At 40.7% G+C, this 18503-nt stretch overlaps 1 protein-coding gene across 9 annotated transcripts in view; it reads left to right on the plus strand.

Moving 5' to 3' along the window:
* Positions 1 to 663: 663 nt before the first annotated feature.
* Positions 664 to 18503, plus strand: part of PCDH7 (protocadherin 7) — a 446943-nt gene continuing 429103 nt past the window's right edge. For 6 of the 9 annotated variants that reach the window (XM_043871509.1, XM_043871510.1, XM_043871511.1 and 3 more), the window contains exon 1: positions 665 to 4899. In XM_043871509.1, the coding sequence (XP_043727444.1) occupies positions 1723 to 4899 (3177 nt within the window). In that variant the 5' untranslated portion in view covers positions 665 to 1722. Of the gene's footprint in view, positions 4900 to 11050; positions 15802 to 18503 lie in introns of those variants that run through there. The other 3 variants (XM_043871507.1, XM_043871508.1, XM_043871516.1) reach the window with 2 other exon arrangements.

Raw genomic sequence — 18503 nt, forward strand, 5'->3', positions numbered from 1 at the left:
GCGTCAGGGACAAGCTTGAGCCGCAAGCAAGGCAGAGAGCGCCCAGCAGCAACCATCACTTTGGGCAAACTTGGGGGTTTCCGGCTCGCGGCGGGTGAGCTGGAGCTTCCCACTTGCCATTCAGTGTCTTAGAGCCGCGGCAGCCAAAGGGGCGGCGGGAGCGCGAGCACCAGACTCTCCCAGACACCAGAGGGGACGAGACAACTGCGGAATTCACCCGCCGTGCCAGGGCACTTCCGAGGCAACAACCGACTGGCACTTTTTCTCCCCTTGGCAAACTGTTTTTTTTGTTTTTTTTTTTTTTTTTTAAGCTACTTGGCAGCTGTCTCTGACTCCACCTCCCCCCACCCCATGCCTTGTGCTTTTCTTCGGAAATCCGGACAGAATTGGGCATCTTTGTTAATTGCCGTGGGGGGAGCCCGGCTGGGGTCTCTGGCCAGGCCAGCGTCGCCTGCGCGCGGAGCCTGGTTTGCTCACCTTTGAACTGCAAAGGGATCAAGTTCAGCTCGAGTTGCCTGTATTGGGACTGGGAGAAAGGAGAGGGAGCGTGAGGGAGAGAGGAGTGGGAGAAGGGGAAAGGGGAAACGGGAGGAGGGCGGAGAGAGGAGGAGGAGAGAGGGAGGGGAGGGATCGAGAGAGAGAGAGAGCGGGGAGAGAGAGAGGCTGCAATCTCCTCCCTGAATCGCGCCCAGCGCTGCAGATCCCAGTGCTCGGACACGCGGGCCGAATGCAGGTGAGGAAAGACACGGACTCTGCGGCTGCGAACCCAAACTTGGGCCCCGCGCGGTGCGCACGGCTCAGCCTTCACCCCCGCGGGCGAACGGCTGCTGCGGTTTCAGGAGGCGGCTTCGAGACTAATGACCTTGCGCAGAGTTGTTAAGAAAAAAGAGAAACCCGAGCTCTCTGGGTGAGACGGGACCGACACTCAGGGCGTCTCTGAAATGGCTCGGGCTGCTTTTCCGCGCACGGGGGGAACCCGGACGCGAACGGCCGTGTGACTCGAGACGTCTCCACTGCACGGTGCCCGAAGCGACCTGCCGGGATTTTTCATTCCCAATCTGTTGACTGGCTCCCCCGCTGCCTGAGCGGAGACGGAGTTGAGACTGGCTTGTTGCTGGCCCTAGCACCTCTTGCAGGAAGCGACTCACGTTTGCCTGGGCAGCCGGCGCGGAAGCTGGGTCTGGAGTGAGTGGCTGGAACGTGAATTGGACTCAACTCGAGTAGCAGCGAAGACGAGCGGGGTTGGCAGGCGGGGGAGGCTGCAGGCTCGCTCCCGGCCGCTTCCCGGCTCCACCGCCCGCCTGCCGGAGCGGTTCCAGCCCCATCCGACTGAGCGGTGACGGGAGCCCGGGTTCCTCTGCCGGTTGCGGGGATGACTCTGGGGGGGCACCGAGCCCGCGGCGCGCAGTGTCCCGTGAACTGTGAGTACTGCGACTGAACGGCGGCTGGCTAGCGGGCGATTAGCACCCATTGCATAAATTATGAAACAATAACTTTCGGAAGAAGCAAGAGGAGAAAAAAAAAAAAAAAAAGAAGGATCTATCGCTGGTCCCCCCTGGCCGACTCTGGACGCCGCTCTTGCCCCCTCCCTACGTTCCCTCTTGCTTCTTCCCTTCCCGGAGAGGGGAGAGGACTGGGAGGAGGGCAGGCCAGGGGCCCCAGAGGAGGGGGGCGCCGAGGGGCCGTAATTAGAAGGAGCAATAGCAGCAGCAGCAGGAGAAGATGCTGAGGATGCGGACCATGGGATGGGCGCGCGCCTGGTGTCTGGGCTGCTGTCTCCTCTTTCCGCTCTCGCTTAGCCTAGCGGCGGCCAAGCAACTCCTCCGGTACCGACTGGCGGAGGAGGGCCCAGCAGACGTCCGCATCGGCAACGTCGCCTCAGACTTGGGCATCGTGACCGGCTCCGGTGAGGTGACTTTCAGCCTCGAGTCGGGCTCAGAGTACCTGAAGATCGACAACCTCACCGGCGAGCTCAGTACCAGCGAGCGGCGCATCGACCGCGAGAAACTGCCCCAGTGTCAGATGATCTTCGACGAGAACGAGTGCTTCCTGGACTTCGAGGTGTCGGTGATCGGGCCCTCGCAGAGCTGGGTGGACCTGTTCGAGGGTCGGGTCATCGTGCTCGACATCAACGACAACACGCCCACCTTCCCGTCACCCGTGCTCACGCTCACGGTGGAGGAGAACCGGCCGGTGGGCACTCTCTACCTGCTGCCTACAGCCACCGACCGGGACTTCGGCCGCAACGGCATTGAGCGCTACGAGCTGCTGCAGGAGCCTGGGGGCGGCGGCGGCGGCGGCGGCGAGGGCCGGCGCGCCGGGCCTGCCGACAGCGCCCCCTACCCCGGGGGCGGCGGGAACGGCGGGAGCGGCGGCGGCCCCGGGGGCTCCAAGCGGCGGCTGGACGCGCCGGAAGGCGGCGGCGGGACCAGCCCGGGCGGACGCAGCAGCGTGTTCGAACTGCAGGTGGCCGACACCCCGGATGGCGAAAAGCAGCCGCAGCTGATCGTGAAGGGGGCGCTGGACCGCGAACAGCGCGACTCCTACGAGCTGACCCTGAGGGTGCGCGACGGTGGCGACCCGCCTCGCTCCTCCCAGGCCATCCTGCGGGTGCTCATCACCGACGTGAACGACAACAGCCCCCGCTTCGAGAAGAGCGTGTACGAGGCTGACCTGGCCGAGAACAGCGCCCCGGGGACCCCCATCCTGCAGCTGCGTGCCGCCGACCTGGACGTGGGGGTCAACGGGCAGATCGAGTACGTGTTCGGGGCGGCTACCGAGTCCGTGCGGCGGCTGCTGCGCCTAGACGAGACGTCCGGCTGGCTCAGTGTCCTGCACCGTATAGACCGCGAGGAAGTGAACCAGCTGCGCTTCACGGTCATGGCCCGCGATCGCGGGCAGCCCCCCAAGACAGACAAAGCCACGGTGGTCCTTAATATCAAGGACGAGAACGACAACGTGCCGTCCATTGAAATCCGCAAGATCGGGCGTATCCCACTCAAGGACGGGGTGGCCAACGTGGCCGAGGACGTTCTGGTGGACACCCCCATCGCCCTGGTACAGGTGTCTGACCGAGACCAAGGCGAGAATGGAGTGGTCACCTGCACCGTGGTGGGCGACGTGCCCTTCCAGCTCAAGCCGGCCAGTGACACGGAGGGCGACCAGAACAAGAAAAAGTACTTCCTGCACACCTCGGCCCCTTTGGACTATGAGACCACCAAGGAGTTCAACGTGGTCATAGTGGCGGTGGACTCGGGCAGCCCCAGTCTCTCCAGCAACAACTCCCTGATTGTCAAGGTGGGAGACACCAACGACAACCCGCCTGTCTTTGGGCAGTCGGTGGTGGAGGTGTACTTTCCTGAGAACAACATCCCCGGAGAGAGGGTAGCCACGGTGCTGGCTACAGACGCGGACAGTGGGAAAAACGCGGAAATCGCCTACTCGCTGGACTCTTCCGTGATGGGGATCTTTGCCATCGATCCCGATTCTGGGGACATCCTCGTCAATACCGTGCTGGACCGCGAGCAGACTGACAGGTATGAGTTTAAAGTTAACGCCAGAGACAAAGGCGTCCCCGTGCTGCAAGGCAGCACCACAGTGATTGTTCAGGTGGCTGACAAGAATGACAATGACCCTAAGTTCATGCAGGACGTCTTTACCTTTTATGTGAAGGAAAATTTACAGCCCAACAGCCCCGTGGGAATGGTCACAGTGATGGATGCTGACAAGGGGCGCAATGCAGAGATGAGCCTGTACATAGAGGAGAACAGTAACATTTTTTCCATTGAAAATGACACGGGGACTATTTACTCCACGATGTCTTTTGACAGAGAACATCAGACCACATATACTTTCAGAGTCAAAGCTGTGGATGGGGGAGAGCCTCCCAGATCTGCAACAGCCACGGTCTCTCTCTTTGTGATGGATGAGAATGACAATGCTCCCACTGTCACCCTCCCCAGAAATATTTCCTACACTTTACTGCCACCTTCGAGTAACGTCAGGACAGTAGTTGCTACAGTGTTGGCAACAGACAGTGATGATGGCATCAATGCAGACCTTAACTACAGCATTGTGGGAGGGAATCCCTTCAAGCTGTTTGAGATTGATTCCACCAGTGGTGTGGTTTCCTTAGTGGGAAAACTCACCCAAAAGCATTATGGTTTGCACAGGTTGGTGGTGCAAGTGAATGACAGTGGGCAGCCTTCCCAGTCTACCACGACTCTGGTGCATGTGTTTGTCAATGAAAGTGTTTCTAATGCAACTGTGATTGACTCCCAGATAGCCAGAAGTTTGCACACCCCCCTCACCCAGGATATAGCTGGTGACCCAAGCTATGAAATTAGCAAACAGAGACTCAGTATTGTCATTGGGGTGGTTGCTGGAATTATGACTGTGATTCTAATCATCCTAATTGTAGTGATGGCAAGATATTGCCGGTCCAAAAATAAGAATGGCTATGAAGCTGGCAAGAAAGATCATGAAGACTTTTTTACACCCCAACAGCATGACAAATCTAAAAAGCCTAAAAAGGACAAGAAAAACAAAAAATCTAAGCAGCCACTCTACAGCAGCATTGTCACTGTAGAAGCTTCTAAACCAAATGGACAGAGGTATGATAGTGTCAATGAGAAGCTGTCAGACAGCCCAAGCATGGGCCGATACCGATCTGTTAATGGTGGGCCTGGCAGTCCTGACCTGGCCAGGCATTACAAATCTAGTTCCCCCTTGCCTACTGTCCAGCTTCACCCCCAGTCACCAACTGCAGGAAAAAAACACCAGGCCGTACAAGATTTACCACCAGCTAATACATTTGTGGGAGCAGGAGACAACATTTCAATTGGATCAGATCACTGTTCTGAGTACAGCTGTCAAACCAATAACAAATACAGCAAACAGGTAAGATGCATCCCACATATATTTAAATATCTAAGACAGGGCATCTTCTGCAAAGTCTTGTCTTCTCTCTTCAAGCTATTAGTTAAAATTTTAATAGCAGGAAATTGATGTTGGTGTAATTCTTATACCACTTATTTAGTAGAGGCCATTTACAAAAGGTACACCACTATAGTTTGCACCTTATACCAGAGTTTACTAAGCTACAGAAGAAAACACTGTAAGTGGTGTTTTACGCTTCTCTTGGTATCTGACAATTCTAATTCATCCTACATTTTTTTGTTTCCAGATAAATATGTGTGAATTGTCTGGATGGCTGGTTTTAACCTAAAATTCTTTTCTTTTGTACTACTAAGTGGATAATTTTATCCAAAGGCAAAATTTCTAAAGTTACTACTGTTGTCTATGCAAATTGGACACTAAAAAAGTTTTAGCTACGTTATATATTATGCAGAATTTTACAGATAAGCAGATGCTGATTCATGCAAATGAAGTACCAAGTCTGAGATATTGAAATGCTGACTATTTTGACAAAAATGCTGACTTAAAAATATTTAATGATATGTAAATGCCATAAAAAACTACATTTTAATATTTCAGTATCTATACAGTTAGGTTTTTATGAAGATATGCGGTTGGCATTTGTAGTATATGTATTTGGTATGAAAAGTTCATAAGCAAAAGTAAATTGCATGAATCATGTATTATTTAAGCCAAGTAACAAAAATGTTCATGTTTGGTGTAGTGTGTGTGAGAATATTTTGGTATGCATTGTGATATATTGCGACTATAAAGGTTATATGGAATATTTGACACAGTTGTTTCTCAGTGAAATGTGGAAACTAAAAAAAAAGGCAAAGTATATTCTGAGGTGAACTTCAGAAAATATATAATTTATTTTTGAAAGTTTTGTTTTGTGTAATGCGTGTGTGAGTGTATAACTCCCAAAGTTTACTTTTCTCACCCATCAACATTTGACATACAACAAATGAACACCGTTTGGAAACTTCTGTATCTAAAGCTGTAGCAACTCTGCTAATAAAATGTCACATATTTCTTACCGCCAGAACATTTCAGGAAACATATTTATGTCTGTCAAGCAATCTCTGATAAAGAGTGTTCTATTAAATATGTTTTGCATGTGGAATGTGTGATCTTAAAATAATTAAGGCAATGTAAAAAGTTTATTTTATAGCCTCACTGAAGATGTTATTGATGGGCTCATTAAAGGTATAGAAAAGAGATAAATATTAATTTCTTATTGTTTTCTATAATTTTAAAAATAAGCTTTATAAAGAACTGTTTTTGATGTATAGTCCTTTATTGTAGCTATTTGGATAAGGAGAAATAGACATTATGCTTTTATATCCAGTTACCAATGCAATCCAAGAAAACACAGGTTTGAACTACATTGAATTAAATGACTTTAAAAAGATGTCTTTTCAAGTACTGGAGTCTTATTTCCTTTAAACTGAAATATGCTAAGTGGAAAGTATGTTTGTTATCGCTTTACCTAGAATTAGAGGCAGATTTCTATTTTGTTTTTGGTGCTTTTATCTGTTTTATAAACAAGGAAGATTCCAGTTAAAAGTAACAGCACTTTTATAACATTAGTTATAGAACCCACAAATAGAGATTTGTAGAGATTTCTTTAGAAAATGGTAATTTGTCTTAACAAATTGAGAAAGCATGTGAAAAGATCTTTATGCAGAATACGTACTTTACTGTGGTCTTAAAAGGACTTTGTCTCCTGTGGTTGACTAACATTTGCATTCTAAATTATGTAATCTTAAACTTTTGAGTGGACATATCAAGTGGCAGATTTATAGATATTTTATACAACTACCTCCTATGTTCTGTTTGACTCAGCAAATAGGGTTAGCTCTATATTCTTGAATATTTAAAACAGCCAATATCAAGAGTGTGGTGGCATCCTGTCTAAAAGGCAAAGTGATATGCTTATAAATAAACTAATGTATGGTGTTAGTCTCTTAACTGAACAAGGAAGTCCATACATCAGAAGAGAACACCTACAAAGCCATTCAAATAAACCATGCTGTTTGCCAAAAGTAACTTTGAAAAACGTGTATGTTGTTAAGCACTTGAAATATGTATAAAGTTTTAACCACAATAAACAACTGATCTAAAATGAAATAAAGGCAAATGAAATACATTCCCCTTAATGTAATTAGTGATAGTAATTGATATGCTTCATCTACTCAGTATTGCTGTCAGGAGACAAGGGATCCATTTACAAATTTACATTCTGTTTTGACATCTGGCATAATGAGATCTTTTTTGTTCTCATTTTTGTTTGTGCTGTAGATAGATGATTTTCTATATTTATTTTAAAAAGATATTGCCTTTTTAAATATAACCAAAATGTATTTTCTTTGATTAAACCGGAACTTTTTTTTTTAATTCAGAGGTTTCTTATAATTTCTCCCCTTTAATGCTGAATTTATGTAAAGAAAATCTTGAGAGTTGCCGTTTTTAAATTTAATATGGTAGGGATTAATTAAAAAATAGAAGATTTTATCTGACATAAAGCCTTTTTTAATTTATAATTTTTCTGAATTGCCTTATTATAGTTCCTTATTTGTGATACAATGAAAATGATGTCTATTCCAGTGTTATTATCTTCATGAGAATAAGTGTTGCTCTTAAGTTCTCTTAATGGTTAGGTTATAATGAGTTAAACAGCTTTGTAGAAATGAAAGTTTGTAAAAAATGTCCCCTCCTCTTTTTTGTTTGTTTTCATGGGTTCTAGAGACAGTCAAATCAATCTCCTATAGTTACTCTTGGGCAGAATCTGGGAGATAATGTGTTGCAGAGATACTGGAATTATTTCAGAAATCCGCACATTTGATGATGTAGCCCAGGTTTTCATAGTTCAGTCCTTTGCAAGTCAAACAAGAGCCCTTGTTCTCAACTAAATAATGTGTCTAATTGAGAAAAATGGGGATCACTGACAGCATTAAGTATCCACCTTTTCATTCCATTCTTCCTTTACTTGGTAAATCTGGCCTTGGTGGTTGTTAAAGTTTTGTGACCTAGAAGTTCAACTGTGCTTTTGATTTGTAAAATGAAAGCAGAAGCATTCTGTTTTCTATTCATTTTACTATGTGTTAAGTATTTTTCAATTGTCTTAAAAATAATATAATTTCAAAAGATTAATAGACAGTATAAAGCTATAGTTCCTACTTTGCATATTATTTTCAACTCCTGTTGAGCTTATCTTTGCCATGATGTTATTTAGATAATGCACTGGCAAGTAAAAATTTTATTTTATTTAGTAAATGGAAGGTAATGTACTTTATTTTTGGCAAGCAGATAGAGGATACAGCTTGAATAAACATTAACTTAAAACTCTATTTGTAGCTGATCCTGAAATTCTCAAACTCAAGAAAAATTCATATTGACTGCAATGACAGTTTCCTTTGCCTAAAAGAACTGCTGAATATCGTCAGGATAATGTTCCCTTTAATTGATCAATTTGTGTTCAATATATCCATTGTATACTTTATAAAGATATGGCGGAAATTATTTTTTTAATTACTTAGATTTTGGAAGCAAGAAATGACTTGCCATCATCTATTACAGTTCTAAGCATAAGAAACCTGAGTATCGATTTATTTGTGAATGTATATTATACCATATGTATTATAGTAGAAATGCATTTGCATGGTGATGCCAACCCACAGCTTTCTGCTTTAACTCCATAAGCATTACTTCTACAATATGGTTCTGCTATCTATGACCAAGGACACTTTGAAGAGGCAGAATGAATCTGCATATGGTGGGATTTCTGTTACATATGGCCTGAAATCATAGACAAGAGGCTAGTGACTGATGAAAGTTAGACAGTGTCTTTAGTCAGGAGCTATCTACTCAACAGTTCTTGGCTTTCTGGATGTCTGTGAATCAAGGAAAGGGTCATTCACTGATTTGACCTGCAGTGAATATACAGTTTTTTTTGAAGTCCAGGTATGACCATTTGAACCTTATCCCAAACTTCTCCTAAGTCAATTAATGACTTTGACTTAAGACCACAAAGTCAATTTAATAATTGTAAGTAAATCATGCAGCTGGACAATTGTAACAAAAGCATTCTTTCTTGTTTTCTTTTATCTTTGAGTAAGTACATACCTCATGTGGAAAAGCATGCTCCTGTGATAAATATGTATCATAATCCCTCTCTCTCTCTTGCTCTCTCACACACACCCATACAGACACACACACAGATATATTCATGTAAACTAACTATGGTGCCATTAGGCTCTTATTTACTGTGATATTCATACATTGGTATGTAGAAAAGACTTAAACTTTAAACACACACAAAGCTGACATAAAATATATCATAATCAAATATTTAATGTCAAAATTTCTAGAGATGTCACAGTTTACAATTAAAAGATATTAACCAAACCAATCTCCTCACTTTGTAGGAGAAACTGAGGCTTAGTTTGAAAGTTAGTTTGACTGAGATCGTAAGATTATCAGGGATATAATGTGGACTAGAGTCCAACTCATGGAATGCAGAGTCCAGGGTTCTTTTTTTTTAATTATTCTACCAGTAGGAAAAAAAATTAAATTTCTGTAACTTTTTCTGTATGTATTTCAATAGTGACAGAAATCTCTTGAGGTTTTCTTATGTAGGTATAACTATATATTTGGCTATCAAAACTGATGTTTTTTTACACTAGTATATAATTCTGCTTTGGGTTCTAGTTTTTGTCTGTAAAATTATTGGGGAAATTGTATTCCAAATTTTATAGATTTTTAACAAATTCATAGTTTTTCCCCCTTAAATAAGATAGCAATTAATGGCATTCATTAAAGTAACTTAACATGGTTTAGAACATACATTCAACAAGTTGAGAGAATTTTTCATTTTAGCAGAACAATGACAGTAGACATAAGCTCCTATATAGCATTTAGTATATCCTCAATAAAAACTTATTTGTAATGGAAATTAATAAAGCTTTCTATACATTGTTTATGAAAAAAACTTTCTATGCATTCTAACTGGGATGATCTTTTACTTTTTCCATCAATAATGATGATTCTTTTGACTTCTACACTGTTTTTCATTTTGCCAACTTTGCAGATGCACTTTACTTGAATAGCGTCCTTAACACACAATTGTGGACTATTTTTTTCCTCTAATTTTTTAAAGAAAGTGCCATTTTGTTATTTTTCAATTGAATTGCTTCCTTGATAGGCAGTTTACCAATCTAGCTTTTTCTATTCTAAATTTAACCTATTGGTAAAATATAAATTGGTGAATTTATTAATTTCAAAAGTAAAACCCATACTGTTTTTAAAGCTAAATAAAATGTAACAAAACCATTGCTTTATTATAGCCACCAATGCTTTCAAATATTTTAACATCATTCCTTTTCCTAGAAGAGGATGGTAGTAGAGGTTATATATAGAAAATTTAGTATGATAATTGTTAAGAGTTTTATGTTTAACTTGTATATAACTGAATTCTAGGCTATAGCAAAGCTCATCATCCATTTATTTACATTTATGACTCTATAGAAATAGTAGAATCTTTAGGCATATATATATATACACATATATATATGTGTGTGTGTGTGTGTGTATATATATATATATATATATATATATACGCACATACATAGAGAGAGAGTCAGCTTTGCTTTTCTATCTTATTTATTTTAAAAGCCCTTAGAATCTTTCCTAAAGCAGCGACTCTGTTTCGGAACATTACACAGTGCTTTATTTAGCATTAGTGTTGTGAGAGAAATCACATTCCAAGAAGAACTGAGCTGAAACCACTAAAACTAATCTTAATTATCACTTCTGGTGAATTAATGTTCTAAAGGCAGATAAAGGGTTATTTTCAGGAATTTAGTGATGTTTGTATTGAACTGTAATGCTGTTTATAAACAACAACAACTTAAAACGATTACAGCTTCCAAGTAGGATTCATCCGAGTTGACTTTTTCCCACCTGAATGTATTTATTATTTACAAACGCATAATTTGCAAATAAAAATTCTCTGCTCTAAAACCTCCACCACAACATTCCAGTTTTGGGCATAAGCCATTGGGGAAATTTCTTCAGAGTTTTTTCTTTTTTTTTTTTTTACCTGCATAAATCTTTATTTTCCTTCTTTCAGATGCGTCTACATCCATACATTACTGTGTTTGGCTGAATTCCACTCAAATATGATGCTCCATTATGCACCATACTCTGATGACCTTGCTACTTCGAAAGCTGCTGGAGCCTGCCCTTGGCCGTGGGGTGTCAGCCAATCACTGCTTGTTCATTTGTTGTGCATTTGATTTTTAATTTTTTTTTCTCATTTAAGGAAAAATAGTATTGAAATAAATAAACTTATAAAAGAAAGAGTATTAATAAAGAAATATACTATTAGTGAGTGTCAGTTACCAGGAACTACATTCTCAGAGAGGTAGTTAGCAGAATTTAATAATGAAGTCTTTAAAAAAAAATCTAAAAGTGTATTTCAGCAATGATTTTAAGACTCTGGCTTTGTGTAAACCAAGGAAAATTAAGTCTATGAAGTCTCTGTCTATAATATATTAAATAATGACTATGAATAAAATCCTAAATTACTCAATAGTTTTAAAGTGTTACATATTCAAAGCCTTTTCCAGCCCAGGGAGATAGTTCTGCTAGAGTGAAGGATAGTGTCTCTTGCGCATTCTGGGTGTATATTTCTAAATGCCACTGTGTGTATTTGTATGTGCTCCCACAGATTATATGCAAAGACTTTGAGCAACATTTATAACAAATATTTTCTCTAAGACAAATTTGAGAGATTTATTTTGTGCTTACCACAGGCACTGCCAATGGGTTGTTTTTTCCCTAATCTTGAAATATTGACCAAGATATCTGTAGAATTTTCACGACTTTGTTGTTGTTGCTAAATTTCTTAAGAAAATTTAGAACCTTTGAGTTAGATTCACAGTCACGGTGATCACATTCAGAAGGAAGTAGTTTTTGTTTATCAGAAGACTATTCTATCTGATGTCAGGTAACATAAGTTCAAGCAGCTTCTGAGAATTCAGCATGTTATATATTTTTGAGAAAGCAAGTAGCTGAATTTTAGCTATACAAATAGTAATTTTCTAGGTAAGTCAAGAATTCTCTGCATGTTCCCTCTAACTCTCTGTTTATATATTTATGTCTCTATTTGTCATGTTGTATGTGTTTGTGTGCCTAAAATAAGTGTTCCATATATAAACTTTGATAATTTTGTAATATATTTATCATACCATCTGCCCTCTTAAAGTTTCCCCAAGTTTTGAGATACTGACCAAGAATTCCAGATTCTTGAGAATTTTTTGGTGAATTATTGTCAATATAAAAGCCTTTTAAGGAAAAAAAATATGGGACAACATAAATATGCAGAGTGATAGGAAATGCTCACTAACACTTAATCACTAATGCATGTATTTCAAGTTGTTTATTTTATTAGCTGTTTATTTAACTTTGCAAAAAGGAAATTTTCAGAATATCACTGAGACTATAGTGAAATTCTTCAATAAAACCTAATTATCATTAATCTCTCATTTTGTTTTGAGCATAGGACCAGTGTAAGAAACTGGTAAAAAACAAAAACTTCTTACCACTTTTGGCTTCTTGGAAATATTATGTTTTCTCATCCTAAAGTAATAAACTTCCTTAGACGTATACTTAAAATCCTGGACTGAATCACATCAACTCAAAGACAAGTTACAGACAAACAACAACAACAAAAAAAAAATGTCCAGAATTTTGAGATAAACTAATGTGTAACCACATGGAGGGAATATTTATGAATACCTTCACAAAGAACATTCTGAGGCACGATTTTGCAAACTTGGGTATGTGATTCAATTTGTGAATTTCTACCACAATCCGAAAGATGCAAAATAAAGCAGAAAAATTTCAAGTAGACCATTCATACAGTGAGGCTAAATATTTTCTTGTGCAATCCTTATTTCAGTTGTGTTTGTATGCCTGCATTAGCCCCTGCTTTTGGTTGCTATGTACAAAATTTGTCTTCTTCTGGAAGGAGCCCAAAAGGAATGAGAACCACCCCTTTAGATTGTTCCAAATGGGAAACAGTGGCTATTTACTGTTATCATTAGAAAACATAATAAATCAAAACAAAAAAGTACTAACAATCCCAAGGATTTTAGTGTGCTTAAAAGCTGAATCAGAATAATCAACAGCAGCAAGCTATGAGATGTCTATTATCATCCCTCTGATGTTTTCTTGTTTTGTTTTTTTTTTTCATCTTTGAACATTTTGTCATTGGTTCTTGTCCCTGCACAGACTTCCCCTCTACCCTAACCCCCTGCTCCCAAATGTTCTCTACATCAGATCTCTTGACCACTCTCCATTTCAGTTACTGGAATTTACCATTTAGGGAGGTACCAATGGACAAATGGAAATAGACTCAGAGCAATCCACCACCTTATATCTTTTAGCATTTGGACATTTTATTTTAAATGACAATGCAATACACTGCAGTGGAATATGAGGATGTTAGAGACTGATTTAAGTAAAGTTTATTTATTTTAACACATCCAATATCAGCTGATACTGAGTATGCAAAGAAAAATAAGATAAGTCTTTGTCTTCATGGAATTGATGTATTGTAAAGTAGATTACAGAGCAGAAAAATGATAGATTGTGTTTGCCCTATGCTTCTAAAGTTTCAAATCATTGAATGCATGTTTGCTCCTCAGAGCAATCTTTGAGGAAAAGCACCATTATTATTTCGGAGGTAAGGAAACTGGAGTAATGAACAGCTTTTTCAGGACCCTGATGGAACTAGCAAAGAACTTGATCAAGTCTCGGAAGAAATAGCCAATCAGAATTCAAAAGTACTGAAAGCATTTGGTGGAAGTGGTGAAATTTGTGCTTTTGAATACAGTATATTTTTAGACTTACTTGGGTAAACTCTTCCCAAAAGAATTAGAACAAGCCCAGTTTTTCGAACTTTTTCTAGTCACAACCTACACTTTATACTATCAAAAAAACTGTTGTGGGGATAATGTGAAGATCTAATCAATTACCCTATTTTGTAAACAACAGCCCCATATGAGATTAAAAACAGACAAACCTCAAGAATTAAGTAAGCAACCAAGATTATCATTTATTTTTGAGGCTATCTCTAGAAAAACTACCAATATCCTCCAGAAGTAATTCCACAGTTTGAAATGTCTCTGGGAATTTCTATCTGTAATTTTGCAAAACACTTATCTTGGTTGTGTATAACTTTTGTAATCCATTTATTTTCTAGAGAATGGGTTGCTTTGCTTTCTCTTTTATACACTATGCAAGGCTTTGTAATTAAAATGATGGCCAAAACAAAACTCTTTAGTGCAAAAATAATACACTACTACTTAAGGCAAGGGGTAGGTGAAGCTCAGAGAGACTGCCCCCAAGTTTGTCTTGTCCATCAAGAGATTCCCAGTGCCTGCTAGAGTGCTCAGCATACAGGAGATACCCCTAAATATTTGTGAAACAAACAAACGATCAAAGGGCCTGGGCTTTAGTGCTAAGGAGCCTGAAAATCCGTCGACATCAGGTCACTGAACTGTGGTATGGCCTCTTTGATTTCAAACTCTGAGAACATCCTAGTTGTTATTTTCTTTCCCTGCTGGGTGATGTCTCCAGGATAAAGGACTACCTGCCGGGTTGGCTTGAGTCCCTGCCTTCTCTGCAGGATGTCTCTCTTGTTTCTGTACCAAATGAGCAATTCTCTGATTCCCCCTCCTGGCTTCTTCTTAGTGGTGTTATAAACACCAAACCCTTCAAAAAGATTAAACTAAAGCAAATGTGGGAGGGAGGCACTGGTCACACGGTAGACTTCTGATATATTTTGAGGGGCTGTGAAGAGGTGTGTAGACATCTGGGTTTTCAGGATTTTTTGGGAGATCCTCATCTGTGAGGAAATATGGATACATGCACGCCCATGCACATGCATGGGTCTCTGTATTCATCAATTTATATATCCCTGCAAGTATTATTCATTCACTGTGTCAACCTATGCTCACTGATAATGTATTATTTTTTTCCTTTTTCATTCTGACTTTCCCAGGGGAGCAGTTGTTTTTAAAGATGAGAGTCTAGCATATCTGTAAAGAGAAAGATGTACTTGATGTACTCAGGAAAGAAGTCTAGGAGAGGGGATATGTCCTTCCTGTGGACTGATGGGCAGCGAAGCTGAGAAATGCCTTACAACTCCAAAGCACTCCTTAGAAGTCCCGAGATTCTAAGAAGTGCCTCTTTTAAATTGCAAATGACCTCTGAAGGAGTTGATTCTGTCTTTGGCACACCTGGGTGTCAATTGCTCTAAGCGGATAATGAGGTCAGCACCTCCCAAAGATCAATAGTTCTTAAGAAATGGGGATTTTGATGAGGACCCTGAGGAAGGGTGAACAGCCTTCCCCAGTTTAGAAGACTGAGACCTCTGTTAAGGCACCACGTGTCTGGGACTCCAGCTGGGAGTCAGGAAGTAAGGTGAGATTATAGCCGAAAAGGGTATTCAGTCCTGATAAAAGCAAAGGTTTGTGTCCTTGATTTTGTGACCGGAGGGCTGACACTAGATGTCTAGGTTTTATAAGACTGTAAAACTGGTGTTAAAAAGTAGTCAGGGTTTATTTTCTCCCATTTCTACTAGTTGTTTTGTTTGGTTTTGGTTTTCAGCCTGCAGTATCAGTGCTCTCTATCTTCATTCATTTTCTACTCCTGTACTTTCGTGAGAAGAAGAGGAACAAAGAAGAAGAAAAGAAGGGGGGAAAAGGCAACCACTGCATGGCTATACACTCACCTTCTCCCTATTATTATTATTAGACTACTGTAATCAAAATAGTTGCCATATTGTTGCCATGTAGCTGTTGCTTATCCTAATTTAATTAAATTCTCAGAAATTGAGTGCTATTAGGTCTTTACTGGGGCTTTTGCCTGGAGAATCCCATGGACAGAGGAGCCTGGTGGGCTACAGTCCTTAGGGTCGCAAAGAGTCGGACACAACTGAGCAACTGACAGTTTGACTTTCACTTCAGGTCTTTACTGAGGGCTTCTCAGGTGGCTCAGTGACAGGGAATCTGCCAGCCAAGCAGGAGACACAGGTTTGATCCCTGGGTTGGGAAGATCCCCTGGAGAAGGAAATGGCAACCCATTCCAGTATTCTTGCCTGGAGAATCCCATGGACAGAGGAGGAGTCTGGTGGGCTACAGTCCATGGGGTCACAAAGAGTCAGACAGGACTTAGAAAATAAACAGCAGTAACAAAGGTCTTTACTATGTGCCAGAAACCTGACTTTTTAACACTTCCCCCTTCTCAATTCTGACTGCAGAGGGGAGGTCGGGCTATGAAAGACTTGAAGTTTAGAGCCCCTGAAATTCCTCACTTCTGCTTATTGGTTTGGTTTTTGACAGCCTCTGACAAAATAGAAAACTGAAGCCTGATAAGGTGATAGGAAAATCTGCCTTTTGCCCTGACTCTGTCGCTGACTGGCCAGTGCACCCTTGTATAAGTCCTATCAAGTCCTGAAGCTTCTCAAACGCATCTTCTGTCATTTTACATAATAACCCTTGGTCTGATTATGTGACAGGGTTTATGCAGGTCGCATAAACTGTTTGGGACTTATAAAACACTACTGTAACTTGAGATAGTATTTCTCCATATCTATGAATTTCTCTAAGCCCTACTTAAACTGCACTTGCGCTTTTGGAATATTTTCACTATTTATAATATTATATGAAAAGGGTTTTTTTTTTTGGTTTCAGTTTCTTGGCTCTTTTTGTTTATTTTGTCATAATCACTTATTTGAAGCCTCTGATGTTCTCTTATCCTGGTTGATTTTTTGAAGTAATGTTGATCAAGGTGCAACTAGGGTGTGTACCTATCCATAGACCAGGAGACACTGGGTTTTGTCCAAAGTCATTACAGAGCCTATGACATCTAAATGGGAAAAGGGAAAAGAAATAGTTTATTGCTGCAAAGCAAGTAGCGTAGGAAAGACTCACAATAGTTTGTATCCATTTTGATACTTCTAAAATAAATTCACTACTTTTTAACAGTCCTTTCCTCTTCCATTTGGTATTTCCTAGAAGTTTTTCTTCCATTCCTCACGTACAGTCTCTAACATTGAATGATCATTTATTGAGCTTTAGTTCTGTGTCAGTCACTCTGCAATGGTGTCTATACCACATTATAACATCGACTCCTCCTAACAGTTCCAGGAGACAGGTTCCATTATTTGCTCCTTGTGGCACATGTAACCTGGGAAAAAGAAAACAGAAACTCATAGGTCCCATCCTCTCTATTTAAAGCAGGTGCATTCAGCTACTTGCAGTCAACTCTCCTCCAAAATAATTCTCTCTCCAAACCTGAGAGTTATCATTAGCACAGTAGTCCTGATAGATTTTAATCTGTGTGCTTCTTTATTTAGGCTTTTGTGTGCATTTTTTTCTAGTCCACAATACCAGCTGTGTATCCCCAGCAGTCTTACAAGACAGTCTGTGTTAGTCTGCAAGGGCTGCCATAACAAAATACCATAGACTATGTGCCTTAAACCACAGTAATTTGTATTTTCACAGTTCCAGAGGCTAGAAGTCCCAGATCAAGGTGCCAGCAGATTCAGAGAGAGAGAGAGCTCTAGTGTTCCTTTCTCTTCTTCTAAGGAAACCAGTCCTATCAGATTAAGGCCTTAACCCTTCTGATGTCATTTAACCATAAATTAGCCTCAGAAAGATTCTAATTTCGGGTAAATCACATTGGAGGTCAGGTCTTCAACATAGGAATTTTGGGGGCACACAATTCACTCCGAAACAGAATGTATTCTTAAAGGATGTGCGCTCATCTTATCCTGCCAGAACACCAGAATGTATTCTTGACTGGAGCAGAACACGTTGGACTGGACCACTGTTTCTTCGTGAGCTTGTCATTCACCACATACAGTCTGTACTTTGATAGTAAAGAAGTTAAAAGAACCTTCCATTTAAAACCTTTCCATTTTACAAGAACCTTTTTTTCCTATCAATTTCCGAAAGCAGCCCTATAGATGTTCTTGGCATTGATGAAAAATTACTATAGCTTTTGTGAAAAAATATGAACGTGTAATGGGTATGCATGTGCATAAAATTTGAAGTTCATTTTTTAGCTCATTATGTCTAACTTTTTATGCACATCATTGAGTGCTTTTTGCAGTTTTCAGTTTTACAGGGATTTGTGATATTAAATGGGGCTTTCCTGGTGACTCAGATGGTGATATTAAATACCATCTTAGTTATTTTAATTTTGCCAACTGGTATGAGTTCATGCAGGTATAGTAATTATGTAAAATCAATATTTGTGTAAAATAGTCCAAAAATTGTTCCACAAATGTAACAGAATTTTTTAAAATGATGATGTTAATATTTAGTCTAAAATATCTAGTGTATTATTAGCATTAAAGTTCAAATAAAAAGTAGTAGGAGTTAAGGGGTGGAGGGAGTCGGTTGAAACAGCAATAATATAGGCTTAATAATCCTTTCAAAGGACAGTTTCAGTGGATTTTCATGCATAGTGGCATAATTGGTCTGACAATGATCCAGTGAGTCTGAGTC

This window comes from Cervus elaphus, chromosome 17 (genome assembly GCF_910594005.1).
Source record: "Cervus elaphus chromosome 17, mCerEla1.1, whole genome shotgun sequence".
NCBI lineage: Eukaryota > Metazoa > Chordata > Mammalia > Artiodactyla > Cervidae > Cervus > Cervus elaphus.